This window comes from Nipponia nippon, unplaced genomic scaffold (genome assembly GCF_047370975.1).
Source record: "Nipponia nippon isolate SJK-2023a ecotype South Korea unplaced genomic scaffold, ASM4737097v1 scaffold_13, whole genome shotgun sequence".
In the NCBI taxonomy this organism is placed as follows: domain Eukaryota; kingdom Metazoa; phylum Chordata; class Aves; order Pelecaniformes; family Threskiornithidae; genus Nipponia; species Nipponia nippon.
Window position 1 is genome coordinate 14,238,068 of NW_028262324.1, and position 19,763 is coordinate 14,257,830.

At 46.9% G+C, this 19,763-nt stretch overlaps 2 protein-coding genes and 1 long non-coding RNA gene across 8 annotated transcripts in view; 1 reads left to right on the plus strand and 2 right to left on the minus strand.

Moving 5' to 3' along the window:
• Positions 1 to 979, minus strand: part of DIDO1 (death inducer-obliterator 1) — a 56,562-nt gene extending 55,583 nt beyond the window's left edge. For both annotated transcript variants that reach the window (XM_087749844.1, XM_087749845.1), the window contains exon 1: positions 811 to 979. The gene's annotated coding sequence lies outside the window, so the exon portion shown is untranslated. The remainder of the gene's footprint in view (positions 1 to 810) is intronic.
• Positions 980 to 3,654: 2,675 nt separating this feature from the next.
• LOC148056555 (uncharacterized) lies at positions 3,655 to 5,707 on the minus strand. The gene is made up of 3 exons (XR_015702947.1): positions 5,642 to 5,707; positions 3,847 to 3,983; positions 3,655 to 3,690 (listed from the first exon to the last, which is right to left on the minus strand). It is a non-coding gene; the product is annotated as an uncharacterized LOC148056555 (long non-coding RNA).
• Positions 5,708 to 8,108: 2,401 nt separating this feature from the next.
• Positions 8,109 to 16,347, plus strand: GID8 (GID complex subunit 8 homolog). 5 transcript variants are annotated; one of them, XM_087750223.1, is made up of 7 exons: positions 8,110 to 8,241; positions 9,474 to 9,603; positions 10,766 to 10,962; positions 11,463 to 11,660; positions 12,534 to 12,710; positions 13,334 to 13,350; positions 15,881 to 16,347. In XM_087750223.1, exons 2-5 carry the CDS (start codon positions 9,486 to 9,488, stop codon positions 12,705 to 12,707), a joined length of 687 nt encoding a protein of 228 aa, XP_087606349.1. In that variant the 5' UTR covers positions 8,110 to 8,241; positions 9,474 to 9,485; the 3' UTR covers positions 12,708 to 12,710; positions 13,334 to 13,350; positions 15,881 to 16,347. The 5 variants fall into 5 exon arrangements, with proteins under 5 accessions (XP_087606350.1, XP_087606349.1, XP_087606347.1 ...); XM_087750224.1 differs by lacking the exon at positions 12,534 to 12,710 and having other exon boundaries at positions 8,109 to 8,241; XM_087750221.1 differs by lacking the exon at positions 13,334 to 13,350.
• Positions 16,348 to 19,763: the final 3,416 nt, after the last annotated feature.

The following is a 19,763-nucleotide window of genomic DNA, read 5'->3' on the forward strand; positions in this document are numbered from 1 at the left end:
AAATTGAACCCCTCCTCTTTTCCCCTACAAGAAAGTCACCAGATCGTGATAAAGTTCAACTTTTCTGGTGGAACTCACCAATACGGAGGTCACCTCCATCGCCCAGAGAAAACAAGCGTCTCCTCCAGGCAGGTGAGGTTCAGCCCCACCCTCCGCAGACCCCCCCGCCCCGCAGCGAGGTTGCGGCTGGGTTTGTGGAGCACCGCGCCGACAACGGGCGCTACCCCCGCACCCGGCCACCCATCGGGGCCGCGGCGGAGAACCCCTCGTCCGGTACTAGGGCAACGGTGAAACTGAACGAGAAAGGCGGTTAAAGTCGGTCGTGACGTCACGGAGAAGCTTGCCGGCGTCAGCTTGATTATGACGTCGATCGCCTCAGAGCACAACCGTCCTCTCCTTTTCCCCCCAACATGGAGGAGCCCGCCTTCTAGCCCGCTCCGCCCGGGGAGGGCGTCCTCTCCGCTCCGGCCCAACCACGTTATGAGCTTATGGGGCGGCGGCTTTTAGCTTCCTCCGGGGCCCCCGCATTGAGTCGCCGACCTCCTCTGGAACCGGGCCAGGCCTCCGGCGTGCCCGCGCCCTGCAGCCGCACCGACGGTCCCCTGAAAACAGGCCGCGCCGCGCCCGCCCGGCGCCCCTCCGGCCGCCCTGACCCGCACCACCCGCCCGCCTCCATTTTCTAGTCGAGCCCAAAGGCGGCCAGGCCGGAGGAGGCGGCCGCCCCTTTTCCGCGACCCCTCCGCCGCGGCGGCGGCCCCGTTCCCTTTCTCCTCCCGTCCCGATGCTTCTCCGGCTGCCTCCCTCACTCACCGCGGGGAGGGGGTGCGGGGATCTCGCCGCTGCCGCCGCGGGTCTCAGCCGAGCCGCGCCGCCATTTCCTCCTCGCAACCGCTCCAGAGCGCTGGGCGGGGGCGCTCCTCCCCCGCTACCATAGAGACCGACATGGCGGCCAACGGCCGCCTAGAGCGCTTCGCTTTGCGCACGGCTCCGGGAGGACTTCGGTTGGCGTTGGCTCCGCCTCCCGGCCAGGCGGCGCGCGCTCCCTGAGGGCAGGGCGCTGGGCGGGAAAGGCGCGGCGGCGGCCCGTCAGCCCTGCCCGCGGCCGGGGCCGCCCTTCCCCGTCCCCCTCCAGCTCCCGGGGAGGCCGAGCCCTTCCCCACACGGCCGTAGCGGCGCGGCTGCCCGCGGAGTCCCCGTCCCGTCGGCTCTAGGCCGCCGCACGCTGCCCGTCCTGCGGCCACTGAGGGAAACGGGAGGCGGGCCGCCCCGGTCACCTCAGGGCTTCCTCTGCAGACGAGTTCTGTGGGATCAACGACGCCGGCGTGCGGTTTTCTAAGCAAAAATACGGGGTGATCTTACCTCACAGGAGCTGCAGTTTTATTCATTATTCGTGAGGTTGCAAGTGCTAAAGCAAAGCTGCACAGCAGCAGTGCTAAATACTGTTGTACTTACAGTGACTTCTCTCACAGGACAAGTACGGCTTTGTCACAGGATTAAGATGGCAGAGGAGCTCGTCTGCTGCCAGCAGACCCAACTGCTCACATCAGCTATGCTCCCTGCCTGTGCTTATTCCATTAGGGTTTTGTTTTTCCTATTCTACTCCATCTGTTTTAGAAAATCAAATAGCAATTGCTGCAGTACTGCCTTCCTCTGGGACCAGGTTATGGAGTACTGTGGGAGGGAAGCGTTCACTGGATCAGCTCATCTACCATGTGGAACCTTCCCAGTTAACACCCTTTAAAAACAGGCTACTCAAACAACTCTCCAGGATCCAAGCTGCTACAAATACTTACAGAGAGTTAATTCCCATTTACATGTTTTGTTCCTACTGTCAGCATTTGTGACATGAGCGACCAGAAACGCCTCCATCTCACAGGCACTGGGGGTCCCCAGGTTTGCAGGAGGGCGCACGAGGCCACGCAAACACTCCTGCCCTGGGCACCTGCAGAGCCGTTCAGGCGCTTGGAGGGGTGAGGTTTGGTTCTTTGATTGCCCCTGATCCTGCACGTTTTTCCTCATGGGTTGATACCATTGATTTCTGTTGGATTCCAGGCAGGTGCAGTGTTTACTAAGATGGACTAAGGAATGAAAACATGAGGAAACAAAAACATACTTAGCATTAATTCTATGGAATTACAGGATTCGATAGACTAATTTGATTACATCTTTTAGAAGTCTACATTCTATATACGAGACTTCTGGTGGTAAAAACTCAGGATAATGTTGGAAAAGCTACTATGAGCTTTTTGCCTGATAGCATAGTCAGCCTCTTTCTCCACCTGTAAAACTGGGCAGTACTGATACTTCACACAGGAACACCAAGAGGTAAAAAAAAAAAAAAACAACAAACAAAAAACCAACAGATTCCTGTGGAAAAGTACAAGACACCAGGATTAAAGGCAAGCAGAAGTTTAATTTTTGTTCTGCAGCTACAGAGCTACAATAAATGAAAAGCACGTGGAGGGGAAATACCTTATGATTTGGTAGATCAAGCTGCACTGCTATTTATGCCCTGGGAAAAGCTAACAACACGTTAATAGACAAATTCAGCATTTAGGGAGTGCTCAAAGCCAGGAATTGCACACCCAGGGAAAGGGAACATGCAAAACAAGGAATTGCACACCAACGGTGAACGGGGGATGCCAGCAATAGGGGATCCAGCTGTGAAACAGGTATTAAATTCCTCTTACACGCATTTGGTAAGGGGCTTACACCATCTTAATGTAATACCGATTCACTTTGCACACCCAGCGAATGCCACCTAAAGCACTTTACACTTCCAACCCACAAAAAACCTCCGTCTCTGTGTTAAAGCCCAAGTCAGAGTATCTGCCTTTGCTGACTAAACACCTGTGTCACCTTCACTTAAACGGTACCATCAGCACCTCAGTTGTTGCCCTGCCTCGCTCCCTTCCTAATTCTTTTCCCGTTACAGCCTAATTTCCATTAATTTGGGAAATTTACTCCTGGGTTACTGGTCTGAATCTGCATTGTCCTGGCAGCAAGCAGAAGGGGCTTTTTTGGTGATCCATATAATGCAAGTTTTCTTTCGGCTTAGGCCTCCTCTCATGTAACATGATGATAGTTTCTAACTGGTTTGAACGGAAAACACTGCTGGGAAATCCTAGCAGAGATTAATGACTATCAATCAGCTTCTAAAACAGTCTAATAAGCACCTTATCTATCTCTCCTTCTTAAACACCGGAGAAGCTTATGCTGGGATATCTACAAATCCCTCAGCACTACTCTCCTTAAAACTTTTTTCCACTGCTTTCCAAAACCTTTTCCGCTATTAAGCGGTCAGTATGCTGAGACTTCCCTCTACAGCCCTTGCATCTTTATTTATCCCTTGGGTTTCCCTAATTATTCTTTTTTAAACTTTGGGTGGCTACCAATTGGCCTTACTTACATTTGTAGTATCTTACACAGAGGTCTTTAGTCGTAACCCATAAAACTACTATTTGCGATAGGCACTCGGGCATCAGCCTCGCGTTGTGCAACGATGGCCTCCCCACGTCTGGGGCGTCACTTCTGCTCTCACCCACCTTTCCCTTCACCAAGACAGCAACCTTTTCCAGTGTTTGAAGATGCAAAGCCCTTAAATTACAGTACTTACTTTACGCTCACCCCTTCTCTCTGTTCTTCCTCACTGAATGTTCTGGTCAGCCAATTTCAGCAGACAGGTCAAAACTAGAGACAGAGTTAGCCCATGGAAAGCATAGGGATGAGTTCTCTTCCCTCCTCCATCCCTAGCATTGTTTTGGTGTTTGTCTGTTTTTTTTAACACGGAATTAATCATTTTAAGTCAGAAGAGACTCATTTCTGTTGGCTGTGCTCCAGCCTTACCTTTTTTTTTTGTGGAAAAAGGCCTCTGTCCTCAGAGTTCAGCACACCGCTCAAAAGAGATAAGTCAGGTGTCAAGGCAGCGTATCTTCTGGGTCCTTGATTCTCCAAGGCTCCTGACACTTCATTTTTCATAAAGACTAGATGAACACAGAGAAATACTTTACCGAGGGTTAATCATATTCATATACATAATGTAATCCCCTTCCCTACCAGCTGACAGAAACTTACAGATTTTTCTTTTCCACTCTAATTCTAGGTAAACTCTCCCCCCCCCCCCCCCCCCTTTTGCAGGTATTTTTGGGACTTCTCCAGGAATTAGTGATTTTGGTTTGGGATTCATTCAACTCCAAATATCAGTCATCCAAATCTCTTTGAGATTAGGATTTATCACATCCTAATTCATGTAAAAATTCTATAAACTGCAGTGAATTACAGTTTATATGTTTCTTTTTTTCTCAATTTTAGAGTCTTTCCCAAAAATCCAACTTTCCATGTTATTACTGCCCTCATTACTGTAAGATTCTTGTACGGCTGTGGCATATTGAAGCCATGGCATAGTTTCCCAAGAGCAAAGTAGTTTGTGTCCATGCATTTTAATCCAACTTTGGAGTCACACCAGTATCCTGCAAGGTTTTCCCTGAGTAAGAAAAGAAAGGTTTGGTCCCAACTTCGAGGAGAACGTGAGGGTTTTTAACAGAAGTTAGGCTTTAGCGCTAGGAAAAGAGGGAATGACGTAGGAAGCTTTTGCCCTGAATTGCTGCACAGCTTTGTATCTGCCTACCCCCTTCTTAATTTTGTGAGGTTTAACAAAGAAAAGCCATGCAAGTTTGCTATTTCCAAATCCCTGAGTATTCCAGGCTATGAAGCACAGGGAACATGGGTTCCTCTTCACTAAAGACAACAGCAGGTATTATACGTGGGATAATGAAACATTTTTTCAGCAAGATACACGTTACGAACAGGAATATGGGAGGTGACTAGGCAGCTTTCTATCAGGAAGGAGTTAGTATAAAATATGCATCATTTATTACTAAAGATACTGCTCAACCCCCCAAACACGCAGAGTTTTCATTGCACCCAGGACATTAGTAAGGGAAAAAAAGGCCTGTCTCAAGATAAAACAATAATAGTGTTATAAGTTTTTATATACTAAGGATTTTATCACGTTGGGCTAGTGCTGCCATCAAAAAAGGCGTCACTACAAGTAGTACTATTTACTATTATTAAACCAAATCAAAACAATTAATGCATTAGGAAGTTGCTTTGTTTTCAGACTCAGTAAGAAAATGCTGCAACAGTAACACTCCAAGTGTGTTTGTTGCAACTGAAGGGGCCATAGAACCTCTCCTCCCAAATGAAAGCTCAGTTTCAAAGGTCTGACATTACCAGAAACATCAAAAAGTTAGGGAAAGCACAGGAAAGGAAAAAGAGAGGAGAATGCAGCTGGCCACAATATTCTGCACAGAGAGATTACTAGCTGCTTTTTTGTTACCATTACGGTTAGAAAAAATGACAACTCCTAAAAATATTTAACCCCCCCCAACTATTTTTCATGACAAGCAAAACCACAACTCAGGAGCTGCTTTTAGCCCATTTTTACTTTTCTTTAGCTCAGGGACAATAAAGGGGTAAAGGGGAATTTCTGTTGCAGTTGGTTGAACATCCCAACCTGCAACAAAACCGGTGTCAGCACCACACAATCGGTACGCTGCCAAACGGCAGCTCACACGTATTTTAGCTTACTTATTTAACATATTATTCTACTTATTAAAAAGCAATTACACCTATTCTTTACCTGTAAACAGCAATTGTGGTATAAATTACACTCTGTTGCCTCCTCTCTGCTTGGGGTGCGTTTCCCTCTATAGAGAAGTCAGGAAACCCTGCCAGAGAGGGGCTTCTTCCTCCTCTCTCCCTCTTTATGGAAGTCTCCTGGGAAACTCCACCTTTTAGGGAGGAGCTGGCACGAACCAGCCGGGACAGCTAAGCCGGAGAGCGATTTACAAGCCTACCCGTGCAAAAATAGAGCCTGAACGTTGGTGTTTCCCAATGACTCCAATTCATTGGGATTAGTTTTTAGATTAAAGCCAGAGGAAGAGCCCTTTCCGATCAACAGGAATACTTGCCACGCTGTAGCTTTCTTTGTCATGGGGCTAACAACTAATTGGCACGTGCTACTAAATATTGGAAGTTCTTTGTCCGAAGCTCTGCATTGTTTATAAACTTGGAGGGTTTTTGGGGGAAATAAGTTAAAATAATAAATTATGGATTACATTGTAGATTTCCTCAGTTTCAGCGTAGAGACAACTGTAATGAAAGTGAGTTTTGGAGGCTGCGCTTTATGGCAGTTACAACACCGAGAGTGAGAAATTAGTAATTGTATCCATATTCCTAGTCTGTGTAAGTGAAATCACATTTTCTGAGGAGTATCATTTGCAGCATTTCACACATAAAAGTTGTACTTCTTAAGCCCGCTCTCCATTTAAATATACAAATCGAGGTGTAGTCTTGGCCTTTCAGCAGAGTGCTTTGACTCACAAACCCCGCTGGATTTTGACTTTTTGATTTTTTGACTTGATTTTTTGACTCACAAACCCCACAGCGAGTTTCTTTACTCTCCTCAGCAGTCAATACAAATTTTGACAGAGATCATAAATCAGAGCCCTCAGCCACGGCAGCTCACAGCCCAGCGTATCAACAGAAGTGGAAATTGGTGGAACTGTACATTAATAGACCAGGCTGTGACCTACAGCGGACCCTTCTCCCTTTCCATCATCCTGGCACGTTGGCAGGGCCAACTCCGCGGGCGGCAGGGCGAGCCCGAATGGCCAACGCTTGCCGAGCACAGCTCTAGCACAACGCTGCTGCTGCGGACCCGGCTGTGCCCGTGTGGGAGCAGTTACACCCTCTCACGGCAGTGACTGCGCACACCGCACCGGAGCAGGGACCGGACCAGCCCATCAGTCGATTTCTGCTTCGGTTGTTACTGCCAGGGTTGGTGTCCCTCTCCCAAGGAGGTCCGTGCTGTCACCTGGGACGTCATTACAGCGTCAGGGAGGGAGACGAGCCACCGAGCAGCTGCGGTAGCTCCTGGCAGAGGTGGTTAAGTGCCGGGTCCTGCACTTGGGTCACAACAACCCCACGCAACGCCGCAGGCTTGGGGAGGAGGGGCTGGAGAGCTGCCTGGCAAACAAGGACCTGGGGGTGGTGGTCGACAGCCGGCTGAACATGAGCCAGCAGTGTGCCCAGGTGGCCAAGAGGGCCAATGGCACCCTGGCTTGTATCAGGACCAGTGTGGCCAGCAGGAGCAGGGCAGGGATCGTCCCCCTGTGCTGGGCACTGGTGAGGCCGCCCCTCGAATGCTGTGCTCAGCGCTGGGCCCCTCACCCCAAGGCGGCCATGGAGGGGCTGGAGCGTGGCCAGAGCAGGGCAGCGAGGCTGGGGCAGGGGCTGGAGCACGAGGCTGGGGAGGAGCGGCTGGGGGAGCTGGGGGGGCTCAGCCTGGAGAAGAGGAGGCTGAGGGGAGCCCTCATCGCTCTCTGCAACTGCCTGAAAGGAGGCTGGAGCCGGGGGGGTCGGTCTCTTCTCCCCAGGAACAAGCGATGGGACGAGAGGGAACGGCCTCAAGCTGCGCCAGGGCAGGTTTGGGTTGGGTATTGGGAAAAACTTCTCCCCCAAAGGGCTGTCAGGCGCTGGACCAGGCTGCCCAGGGCAGGGGCTGAGTCCCCATCCCTGGAGGGATTTAAAAGCCGGGGAGATGTGGTGCTTGGGGACATGGTTTAGTGGTGGCCTTGGCAGCGCTGGGTTAGCGGTTGGACTCGATGATCTTAAAGGTCTTTTCCAACCTAAACGACTCTGATCCTGTGGTTGGGGAGGCAGCATGGCGGAGCCAGCAAGGCCCTGCCCCGACCCCTGCCTTGCGGCCGTGAGCCACAGAGGGGCTGAGGGGCGGCAGGGAGGGGCCGAGACCCGGCCCTCAACCCCGCTGGGCGGCAGCGGCCCCGCTGGCTCCAGTGCCCCCCATCCCTACGGGCTGGCACTGACGCCCCGGTTGCCTGAGGCGGCGGAGCCGCCATCTTGCAGCCCGGCTCGCCCCGCACCTCGGCCGCCCCCGCCGGCCCGCAGCCCTGGCGGGATCGGGCCCACTCTCGATGGTCCTGAGGCGCCCCCGCCCCGGCCGTCTCTATGGTACAGCTCCCCGCCGGAGGGGTGTACCTGCACGGCCAGGCGTACGCTCTGTCCCGAGGCCCGACTCTATGGTTGCATTTTCTCGCCCCTCTCCGGGCGCTGATTGGCCGAGAGGCCTGTTCTCGCGAGATCCGCGCGCCAGCGGCCTGGCGGAGGCGGCGGAGGGGCCCGCGTTCGTGCGTCGGAGCCGGCACCGCGGCGCGCTCGGTAAGATGGCGCCGGCGGCCCCGCTCCTTCCCTCGGGGGCCGGTGGCTGGCGGGGCCCTTCCCGTGGCCCGGCGGGTCGGCCTGCTGTCGAGCGCTGCGGGCGCTGGGGAGGCGCTGGGCCTGTGGCGAGCGGGGCCGAGCGCTTCGGTGGCCCGGGCCCCAGGGAGGGCCGGGTCGGGGGCAGCGCCTCGGCGGGCCGGTGGCGGGCGGGGGCCGCGGCGCTGCGCCGCGGGGCGGTGGGAGAAGGTCGGGGGGGCCCGGCGGGCGGGGGCCCGTTGCGGCGGGAGCCCTGTTCCCCCGCCGCGTGGTTGGGAGCGGCCTGAATGCGGGGCAGGGGAGCGATCGGCCCCTCAGCCGGCCCCGCGCTGATCCTGCCTCCCGCTGTCCAACTTTCCTGGGGCCGGTGTGGCTTTGGCGATAGTTTAGAGGAAGAAAAACCTGTTGGAAACGGGCCGGTGGCGAGGAGGCGCGCTGCCGCTGGTGTTTGTCTGAGAGGGGTGGCGGTGCCTGTTGCTGTTGTTGTTGCCGCCTCTCCTCCCCCTTTCGCTGCCCCTGTGATCGTGACTTGAAGGTAGAAATGGTTAAATGCCGGCTTAAATTTTAGAAAGGCGCTTTGCTTCCAAATCCGAAAAAGATATACTCGAGAAAAATACCAGGAGATAACATTTTAGTAGTGTGGACAGGAGTACTTTTGGGGACAGTGAAGCTAAGCTAGTGTAAGTCTTTCAGTTGTGCATTGGATAATGTATCACGAACAGTTTTGTAGCTATACAATATCTGCAGCTGTCGTGTCTAAGTTTTGGCGAAAACTTTAAAGCAAATATTGTTTACATAGGCTTTGCTTTAAAGGTTTGTTACAGTTTTTCTGGCTAGCTGTCAAACTCTTTGATTCACTTGTTTCACACTGTGATGCTGTGTGTCCTGTATAACTTGTAAACAAGATTTATTTAGAGTGGATTTAAGAGTAAGTACAAGAAGATGGTATTTGAATTTTTTATTCTGACGATTGATGAAAGCAGCTTTAGAGACTGGCTCGTAGATGTGAAAGAGTGCAGGAACAAGGAGAAGAAAAATGTAAAATTGTGGTTTGACATAAAAGGGTCTCTTTTGGACTATTAATTTAAAAGATCTCGTAAAAAAAGATATAAAGATGGTAGTAACAGAGTGCTTACACACATTAAACTTACTTCTTCTTGAAGCACGTTAAATGAGATGCTTTTCTTTTCTTGTAGTAAGAGTCCAGGATGAGTTATGCAGAAAAACCTGATGAAATCACGAAAGATGAATGGATGGAAAAACTTAATAACTTGCATATCCAGAGGGCAGACATGAACCGCCTTATCATGAACTACCTTGTTACAGGTAAAATGAGCGGTAATTCTAGGAGGCTCTTAAATGCATGATGCTTATTTTATCAAGAGAGACAGTTTTGGCAAGAATATGCTACTAGCTGGAGTGAAATTAAGGGCTTTAAGGAGTCAGTGATCGCTGTTGGCTTCTCTTAGCAATGTACAACTGCTCTTGTGTTCTCTGAAGTGCAGACTGACTAAGATTCAGAAACCGAGCAGTTGTCATGCAATAGAAGTGACATTTATTAACCTTAACTCTTCTGCTAAAAGATACAGAAAAGAAAGTATTTCATGGAATGCTGTTAACAAACACGACCTGCTTCTGCATGATGTCCTTTTTTGTGCCATTAAAACGAGAGTTCAGGATACGTGGCAGTTGTTAAAGAGCACTCTGAAAGCTGCATAGAACAACTGTCAGAAGCAAGTTTTAACTGGCTAGAAAGATAAGCACTGTTGTCAAAATAGTTTGAGACCAAAAATATTAGCCCCTTCAGCGTCAAATCTAATTTAGAACAATCAAAAACCCTCGGAAATTGCCCCTAGCAATTATGGTGCATACCATCATGGTAAGCTGTACTAGGGCGGAGGCATCCGTACCTGATCTACACCCCTGTTTACCTTGCTGTGTAGGTGAAGCCTCTGGGATGAAGGAAGAGCATCTTAGTGGCATAAATCATTTTTGTGTGTATTAAAGTGTGACTTAGGATTTAAAATAGTTGTTGCAACTTTAAAAAAAAAATAGTGTTAGTACAAGAAAGCAAAATTACTTTTCTATTTCTTCTCAGTAAAACTGCTAGGTCTGTGTAAACAGATTTGGGGGCTGGAGGGAGAAGCAAAACCACCCAAATTTTGAAAATGTGATTTTGAAAATCCCATTTTGGAATAAGTACACCGCTCTATTTAAGTATAAAACAAGCTTTCAAGTTAAGAGGTATTGGACTACATGTTGCACGCATCCTTAAAGCATGAGGGCACTTGAGTTAAGAATGAATTAAGCATGTTCTGTTAGATGCCTGTTGGATAAATGCCTATTTAAACAGATAAGAATTTTTCAGAAGTTCAGATTTAATCTTTAAACCTCCAAAATGCACAAACAATACTCAAATCTTTTTAAGCTCATTTTTTTAAAAGTGTTTCATAAAATATATTTTATAGGTAAAATGTTTCTATTTCAGAGGGCTTTAAAGAAGCAGCAGAGAAATTTCGAATGGAGTCTGGAATTGAACCCAGTGTTGATTTAGAGACTCTCGATGAAAGAATAAAAATTCGAGAAATGATATTGAAAGGACAGATTCAAGAAGCCATTGCGTTAATAAACAGCCTCCATCCAGAATTGTTAGATACAAACAGATATCTTTACTTTCATTTGCAGGTAAGGACAGGTGACAAACTTGATCTTTGTTTTAGAGGTTGCTGAGAGACTGGAAAAAGCAGTGCAGATTTTATGAGTATGTTGGGAGGTTTGTGACTGAACGTGGTTGCAATTTCAAGTGTTTGTTCTTGGCATCGTTTTGTAGCAGCTGGAAACTTTGTGGCATGGTGCAGGAACCATCATATACAATTAGTAATGCGAAAACTTAGAACAGCAGCAGTGGCCTGCGACTAACCAACTTGCAATTACTGTTAGTCTGAATGTTCCTTTAGTAACACATCTTTTCAAAACCTGTTACTCAAAAGCGTCAGGTTACCTTTTTCAGTAGATTTTGTAGACAAGTCTGCCTTGTCTCACATTCAGAAGAATTGACCTCAAACTGTCAAATTATGGGTTAGTGTTTGTCTCAAATTACACATTAATGTTTGAAGATTACGGTCTTGAAATACTGAAGATTTGTTAATTTGTTTAGCTAATATTGCTGTGTCTTTCGTATGTAGCAGCAGCATTTGATTGAACTGATTCGGCAGCGTGAGACAGAAGCAGCTCTGGAATTTGCTCAGACCCAATTAGCAGAACAAGGCGAGGAGAGCAGGGAATGCCTGACAGAAATGGAGCGTACGCTGGCTTTGCTTGCCTTTGATAATCCCGAAGAATCACCATTTGGAGACTTGCTTAACATGATGCAGCGACAGAAGGTAGTCCTTTCTCAAAAGGAAATTGACGTCTTTTATTTGTATGTGGTGAAAATGATGTCCAAATATTTTTGAAATGTTTAGAAAAAATGTATGTAGTGGCATGCAAAAGAACAGAAGTGTTTCGTGAGCAAGATTCAAAAAAATGGTGTTAATGTATTCAACTACTTGGTGCTCTTCCTTGTTTTCTCCAGGCTCATAGTCTGTGGAGCTTTGTCCTGACCATTGTCCTGGTTTCGGCTGGGATAGAGTTAATTTTCTTCCTAGTAGCTGGTCTAGTGCTATGTTTTGGATTTAGTATGAGAATAACCTTGATAACACACTGATGTTTTAGTTGTTGCTAAGTGGTGCTTACACCAGTCAAGGACTTTTCAGCTTCCCCTGCTCTGCCCGGTGCACAAGAAGCTGGGAGGGGGCACAGCCAGGACAGCTGGCCCAGACTGGCCCAAGGGCTATTCCATACTGTATGATGTCACGCCCAGTATAGAAACTGGGGGAGTTGGCCGGGAGGTGGGGACCGCTGCTCGGGGATGGGCTGGGCATCGGTTGGTAGGTGGTGAGCAATTGCATCATGCATCACTTGCTTTGTATGTTATTATTATATTATTATTACTACTACTGCTATTTTATTTTATTTCAATTATTAAACTGTTCTTATCTCAACCCACGAGTTTTCTCACTTTTCCTTCCCCCATCCCACCAGGGAGGGGGAGCAAGCAAGCGGCTGCGTGGTGCTTAGTTGCTGGCTGGGGTTAAACCACGACACCATGTTCTGAGGAATTAGCGCACTAGGTGTGATTTTTTTCAATGTCTGTGTGATGTTAGCAGTGTTAATCATAGGAAAACTATTACTGAATTCCAGTATTTCTCTTCCAGGTATGGAGTGAGGTTAATCAAGCTGTTCTAGACTATGAAAATCGTGAATCAACACCCAAGTTGGCAAAATTACTGAAACTACTACTGTGGGCTCAGAATGAGCTGGACCAGAAGAAAGTGAAATATCCCAAAATGACAGACCTCAGCAAGGGGACGATTGAAGAACCCAAGTAAAATGTGTGCAGATGGACATCAAACAATCTTAGTACTGCACAGTATACATTTATATCAGTCTGTGACTGAAATATTTTTACTACAGTACAGCACTCAATTCAGATTTTTCAATGAACATCTAATTTGAAGGGGGAAAAGTCCCTTTTAAATGCTGCAAAAACTGCATTGAAAGGCGCTGTATCTCTTTGAAAGTCTGACTTAGGCTATGCACTATAATACATTTTTAAAAAAAAACCATTAAACAGGACAGGAAAAATAGCATTTTTAAAAGTACAGAACTCAAGCTTTCTAATTGGCTACTGATGCCTAGTTTAGTGGCCGGGGGTTAATAGGGAGTTACATTGGCAACTATTCAGTTAACTGTCTCCTGTTTGAAATGTGTATATAGAACAGTGAATATTTTCTACCTTTAAGTTATAGCCAGATATACATTCCCCTTAAAAGTAACTGGTCAAGTTTTCATCTATAAACTTTGCAGTAAGGTCAACCTTTTGCGTAGGAAATAGTGTACAAACTTGTAAATCATAATTTAAGGACTTTTTTTTTTTTTTTCCTTGTTTCTGACTTTTTGGTGCTTTATATGGTGAGAGCTATGTTCATAATGGATCAGTGACCCATCTTTTCAGGAGGAGTATTGTTGGAAGTAAGCTTTTTTCCTTAATTTTCACGAATGACCAAAATGGCCCCCAGAGGCATTTGAGGGTTTTTGTGACAGGGGCCTTTCCCCCCTATATTAAATTTGCAGCTTAGACCCTGCAGTGATTCTCCTAAAGCTTTGAAGGCCGCTGGATGTTTGTAAGCTGAAAGACATGCTTGTGTTAGGAAATTAAGTGGGGGGAGAGATGCTTGTTGAAGCCTCTGATGCATCATCTTGTGCAGGATCTGCCTTTATGCTTGCTTGACTAAGAATCGTAGTTTTAGAGCTACTTGGGCTGTTTTTTTGCCTTGAGCTGAGCAGAGCAGGGCTGCCTAAAACCAGAAATTTCCATTTTCTAAATTCTTCCGTACCTTTCTGAAGAGATGCAGTTCATCTTCACCTGTATTTGTTTACTGGCTGTCCTCACTCCAGTTAAGATTATAGGTTTAATGTTTTACATGTGAAGTCCAGACTTTCACGTCAACAAATTGTAATCTTCTGGGTATGGGATGTTCTGGTCGACTCGATTTTGCAGCACTGTACGCTGGTATATATCCAGTGGTAGTAAGCACTAATCTTGCCAAATCGATCTCTAGATTTTTAGGTCCGTATATCAAGTTATTACAGATTTGCTGAACAAAGACCGAGCTGATGGGTGAAATAGCTTAACATCATGAGACACTGGCAGTTGTCACACCAGTCCCATACTGTACATAATCTAGTCTTGTATGGTAGATATTACCCTGTAGAATGAAACTTAGTTTTCACTTAATTTTACTGGAATACTTATGCATTAAACTGTATAAAGCTTTGCAGATACACCTGACTTACGGAAACTAACAAAACCTGTTACTGATTGCATTACTGTGAACACTGTTTACTTGTGTAGCTATTTTTTGTGGGGGGAAACCATTGTTTGTTAAGCAGCTATTAGAGATGCGGAGCGCCAAGGTTAAGCTAGATGATGGATATAACGATGTGTTCTCATTTATTACTGATCGTTCTCTTCTCCACTTTGAGGCATTTGTGTATGGAGGTCTTAAACTTTATACATAACAAACAAGCTATCAGTAGCCCCCCCAACTACAACAGCGGTCTGGCTTTCCTTCACCCAGGCTGGTTATTCTAACACCAAACTTTTAACAGTTGGGTTTTTTTGGTTGTTTGTTTTTTTTTTTTTAATTTTTTGGGGGGGTCTTTTTGCAGTTGGCTGATGTCTGAAAAACCATGTATAACTTTTAGTTTGTGAGAAACTGTATGGTTAATGTAACTTTGTTTAATAACAAACTGCAGAAACAAAACTGGAATAGCTCTAATTTCTTCATGTATAACTGATCAGCTTTTCCTGTGTTCTGACACTTGTGTTGTTAAATCTCATCTAAAGCTTCTCCCGGATGAAGTGGAAAGTGGTGCGTTTTTGTGGCATGACTAGCATTTTTCTCCATGAGAAGTGCAGTATTACAGTCCTGGTTGAGAAGTTCACTGTACTTCTAGAACGCTACATTAATTTCATATAGTATTTGGGCAAAGATTGAGCATAGATTACTTGAATTTTCACTAGCTTGGTTTTTTTTCCATTAAAAAATAAACAGTTTTTTAAGGGGTTTAATATAAAATTAGTATAGAACTATTTCACTTTGTTTTTATGAACATGCCACATTGATAAGCAGCTTTAATCTGTAAAGTTTTTGGTAACTGCAAGAAAATATTCGAAAGCTATGCATTTTAGCGAAAGCAGAAAGGTAGTGATAATGGTACTTCTAAGGATCTTTATATTAGTGTATATAAAATAGTTTGCATATACAAATATAATATATAATCTGTTTGAAATATTCTTGAATGGTAGGGGCTGTGAAACATATTATAATTTATGGAAATATTGTACACAGTAAACGGACCTCTCAGTACACGAATGAACTTTTGTCATATGCATGAGAAATGTCTTATTTGGTGACTACTAATGAATGGGATTTTGTTAACCCATTTTTGTTAGATAACCACTTTAACAAATATTATTAAATGCCACTTCGATCAGTTTGCTTTAGTGTAAAAATACATATTTTGTTCCACTTAATGTAGAGCAATATGAAAATAACTTTTGTAAGAAGATTTGTTCCAAACTCAACGGTGGCAAACGAATCTGGTCATTAAACATGGCACACTACGCTCACTCCTCCCCCAACCTTTCCTTTGTTGAAAGCAAATAAGATTTATTTCATTAATGCTATGGACATGAAGAAGTTGGGTGGTAAAATATCCTGTCTGCTATGCCTCTGCAGAAAGGCTGTATGTCAAGTGTGTTTTGATTAGGCTACAAATCTCTCTCCTTCTCCAAAAATCTATCACCTCCCTAATAACTGTCGTCTTCGCTGTTCCCGTGTGTCTTTTCTGCCTGTCAAATCTAAGCTAAACGCTGGTTGCTTCTGTTGTACAATGGAGTCATTTGTGAAGGGCGGGGGATAATGGGTTTCCCTGAAGATGAAGTGCGGGTGGTACTTTCCGCGAAATACTGACTGACCCGTTTAATTTTATATAGCTGGAAAAACAGAGGCTGCTGCGCAGAGACTAACAGCAGAATTTTAAGTAAAGCATTTCCTCTCAAGACTTTTGAAGAGGCAAACACATGCAGCTTGAAACCAGGTGAAGTATCTCTCTCTTTAAGATGATTTCATTGAAACACTTTCAGCTCCTTCCACCCACATTAAAAGAAAAATTGAAGTGAATGTGGAGAGCACTTATGTAGCATTTAAGATGTGTGAAATTACCTGGAAAGAATTCTGTCTCGTTTCCACTCCTTGTACATAGAGGGGAAGCCATCGCATTATTCTAGGATGATTTTATTGTTTTTAATTTGTAAAATTTATGCTTTGTATGCTTGAGTATAAGCTTAAAAGCATTACTTAAAAAAAATCCTTGACTAGTAGATGAGTGTTGCTCGACTTATTTCAAACCACTTTCTGTCCAAGTTCGTTACGAAGCTTATTAAATTGAGTTGGAGCGTGATCCCTGTGTGTCTTATCTTCACGGGTAACGGGGCCTCCTGCTGTCAACAGCGGCTGAAAGCATCCTTGAGGTGCTTACCTCAAAGAATGCGAACGGGTATGGAGTCATGTTTTGCCCTAAATCTGCCTTTAGGCCAGAGCAGGTTGAGGCAGGTTCTGACCTGCCCTGTAGATCTCTCTTCCACCCAGAAGCAATGTCGCCGGTCAGCGTTTGCTTCTGCTGTCATGTTCTTAACGAAAAGAGATGAGGGGGGTTTATAGCTGTTGCACGAGCAACGGTGTCCCCAGCCCTGCTCGTCAGCTCCTTCCCTTTATGTGCTCAGCCGTGCAGAGACAGAGCACGAAGCTTAGGAACAGCACCCTCACCCGCATTTGTCCATTCTCAATGGACACGTCTAGGTGCTGGAAACTGTTTTTATTCTTTTCCTCTCGCCTCCTGCCTTCGTGTAATTACAATAAGGACAAGATTGGCCAAAGCACCGGTGGGCTGCACGTTGATACGGACGGGCACCTCGGAACCAGGAAGGCCTGTGCGGTCTCTGCCGCGCTCCTCACGTTAAGTGGGGATTCCAACGACAAGCTGCTGCCTTACACCCGCCCGCAACAATTTCTGCATGGCAGTTGCTGTTCACTTAAAAGCAGTCTCAATTTGTCAGCTTCCCTGATCATTTGTTTTCAGCATATCGCTGCCTGCAGCAGTTTTGCAAAGTTGCATTATTTGGCACTAGAAACCCTATGCATTTCCTTCAGGCTGTGGACAAGTCGCGTTGAAGCTGCTCTTGGTTAGCAGGGAGCTTCCAAGCTGCGGTTGGACCGTCCTTTTCACCCCCCTTCAGGATCCGGTCTTGATCTGTGCTTAACTTCATAAAATCTTCAAATAACACAATAATTGTTAGGATAAACTTCAGTGATGGCAAATGTCAGCTCAGATATTAACCCAATAATCTTTTGTTTGGTTTAATCTTTCGACAGATTAAGCTGAGCACAGGAAAAAGGAGATGAGATTGTGTTCTTGTGTAAAATTATTTTCTTTAGTCAGCACCTGTCTTCTGAACTGATTCCATTTGCTGTTTAATCAGCTCGGTGGGAGGTTCGCTTCTAGAAAATTATGCAGCAGTAAAAGGAGCAATGTCTGGTTTTGCTTTTTAAACTTATTTATGTGCATGTGATGGATGTTACACTCAAACGGTTCTTTTAACTGCAGCTATTTTTGACAGTGAAACTAGCTTCTTACGTGAGAAGCAAATCTTAGTCAAAGCAGCTATTCATTGAAGGGGTGATGCTGAGCAGTACAAGGAGAGGAACCGAAGAGTACAACAAATAAAGAAAACTTTGTGCGATGGGCTTAATTCCCGACTTGCATCGTAATTTTAATAAGTTAGTAGCCAATGTTACAGTGTCTGTGTTGGGGGTGCTTGCATCCTGCAGCAGCGAGACTTGTATTAACTCGTACACGGGTGTGGGTTAGTAGGTGTGCTGTGTCTGCGACCACTGTAGCGTGCCCAAGACCTCTTCAGTTCTTTTCTGAGCTTATTACATGCATTCCACTTCTTCAGTTACATCAGCGCTCGTCTCCCCTTCTGCCTTGAATTAACTTAACTCCAAACATATATGCTATTTAAAAAAAAAAAATGTTGAACAATGGGTTTGATTTTTGGCTGCATTTTGCCATGACTTGGCTCCCTCTTCTGGAAACAGGCACAGTAGCAGAGTGAATCAAAATTCTTTACAGTTTCCAGTTCCCTGCCCGAAGGGAGGAAAGCCTACAGCTGGGTGAAGGCCGAGCCCGGTGGTTACTACACATGGTTCCCCTCAGTTTCCACTTGTACCAAAGCTTGTTGTATTTGTTTCCTCTGTCGGTAGCCTCTGTGTGACTATGCCACGGGCCTTTCGGGGGAGAGCTCTTTCCTCTGAGGAAGAAATGCTGAAGCAAAGGATGAAGTATGATGTTATGATTTTTTTTTTTCATTTGTCAGCCCTGGCGACCTCCTTCTGGAGTTGTCTCTGTAGCCTGTGAGGAACCTTTTGCTATTTTAATCTCTAAGGTTTAGCTCAACAATACTGTTACCCCTCTTGATGTAAGCAGCCAGCTGCTCCTCAGGGACCTGCAAAGTATTCCTGCTGGGAGAAGAATGGGGGAGTTAGCTAAACATTAGTCTGCTACGGGCTTAATTTTAATGAGCATTTACAGGCTGCTGGCTGCAGGAGTAGCAGAGGGGAGATGCCTGCCCTGCACCTGCGCCCTGTACTTTTTGGTGCAGCCCAGAAGCTCCGGCGCCTTTCCCAAGGGCCGTGTATGACCACGACCTCGCTCAGGCTGTGCGGGAGCTCCTCCATCCTCTGCTGACCTGAAGTTTTGCCGTGCCTGTACCCAAGCTGCTGTCGGCCACAGAATCACCTGAACGCTGTCTTCACCAAGCTTCTCCGCCTGCTCATTCAGATTCCTGAAGCGAGTCACGAGTCCTCTTGGTTTGGACTGAGATAACCATCATTTTAATTATCAATTTCCGTAAAGGAGTCTCTAAGTATCTCTCTCAGACACTTAGAGCAAGGCAACAGCTCTATCCAACGGAGTTAAGTCAAGCTGTAACAGTACTGATTCCTACTTATTTTTTCCTTAGATTCTTTGGGGGGAATATCATATTCAGTTCTAATCCTTAAAAAGCAGAGACAGAGGCTCTTCTGCTGGCAAACCTCTGAAAGCTAGAGGAGCAGGGGGCCGTCTTGCCAACGCTGCATGTCCTGTTGTGCTTTCCAGGTGTCAGAGGGAGAGGAGAGCCCCTCTTCGGTCCCCTCTGTTAACCCTGCTGGGGTGGGGGGGTTAAGTATTTATCGGTAGAGGAGAAAAAACAGAAAAAGAGAAAAAAAACCCACAAGTTTGGGGGTGATGGTTGGAGGCTTGGGGAGGAGGGGCTGGAGAGCTGCCTGGCAAACAAGGACCTGGGGGTGGTGGTCGACAGCCGGCTGAACATGAGCCAGCAGTGTGCCCAAGTGGCCAAGAGGGCCAGTGGCACCCTGGCTTGTATCAGGAACAGTGTGGCCAGCAGGAGCAGGGCAGGGATCGTCCCCCTGTGCTGGGCACTGGGGAGGCCGCCCCTCGAATGCTGTGCTCAGCGCTGGGCCCCTCACCCCAAGGCGGCCACGGAGGGGCTGGAGCGTGGCCAGAGCAGGGCAGCGAGGCTGGGGCAGGGGCTGGAGCACGAGGCTGGGGAGGAGCGGCTGGGGGAGCTGGGGGGGCTCAGCCTGGAGAAGAGGAGGCTGAGGGGAGCCCTCATCGCTCTCTGCAACTGCCTGAAAGGAGGCTGGAGCCGGGGGGGTCGGTCTCTTCTCCCCAGGAACAAGCGATGGGACGAGAGGGAACGGCCTCAAGCTGCGCCAGGGCAGGTTTGGGTTGGGTATTGGGAAAAACTTCTTCCC

What these genes read in the sequence shown, in the direction of transcription:
- GID8 (XM_087750219.1), top strand. Translation starts at nt 9,486, where the DNA reads ATGAGTTATGCAGAAAAACCTGATGAAATCACGAAAGATGAATGGATG. An exon ending in ATCTTTACTTTCATTTGCAG is followed by an intron (nt 10,963 to 11,462) that starts GTAAGGACAGGT and finishes TTTCGTATGTAG; the next exon opens with CAGCAGCATTTGATTGAACT. An exon ending in ACATGATGCAGCGACAGAAG is followed by an intron (nt 11,661 to 12,533) that starts GTAGTCCTTTCT and finishes TTTCTCTTCCAG; the next exon opens with GTATGGAGTGAGGTTAATCA.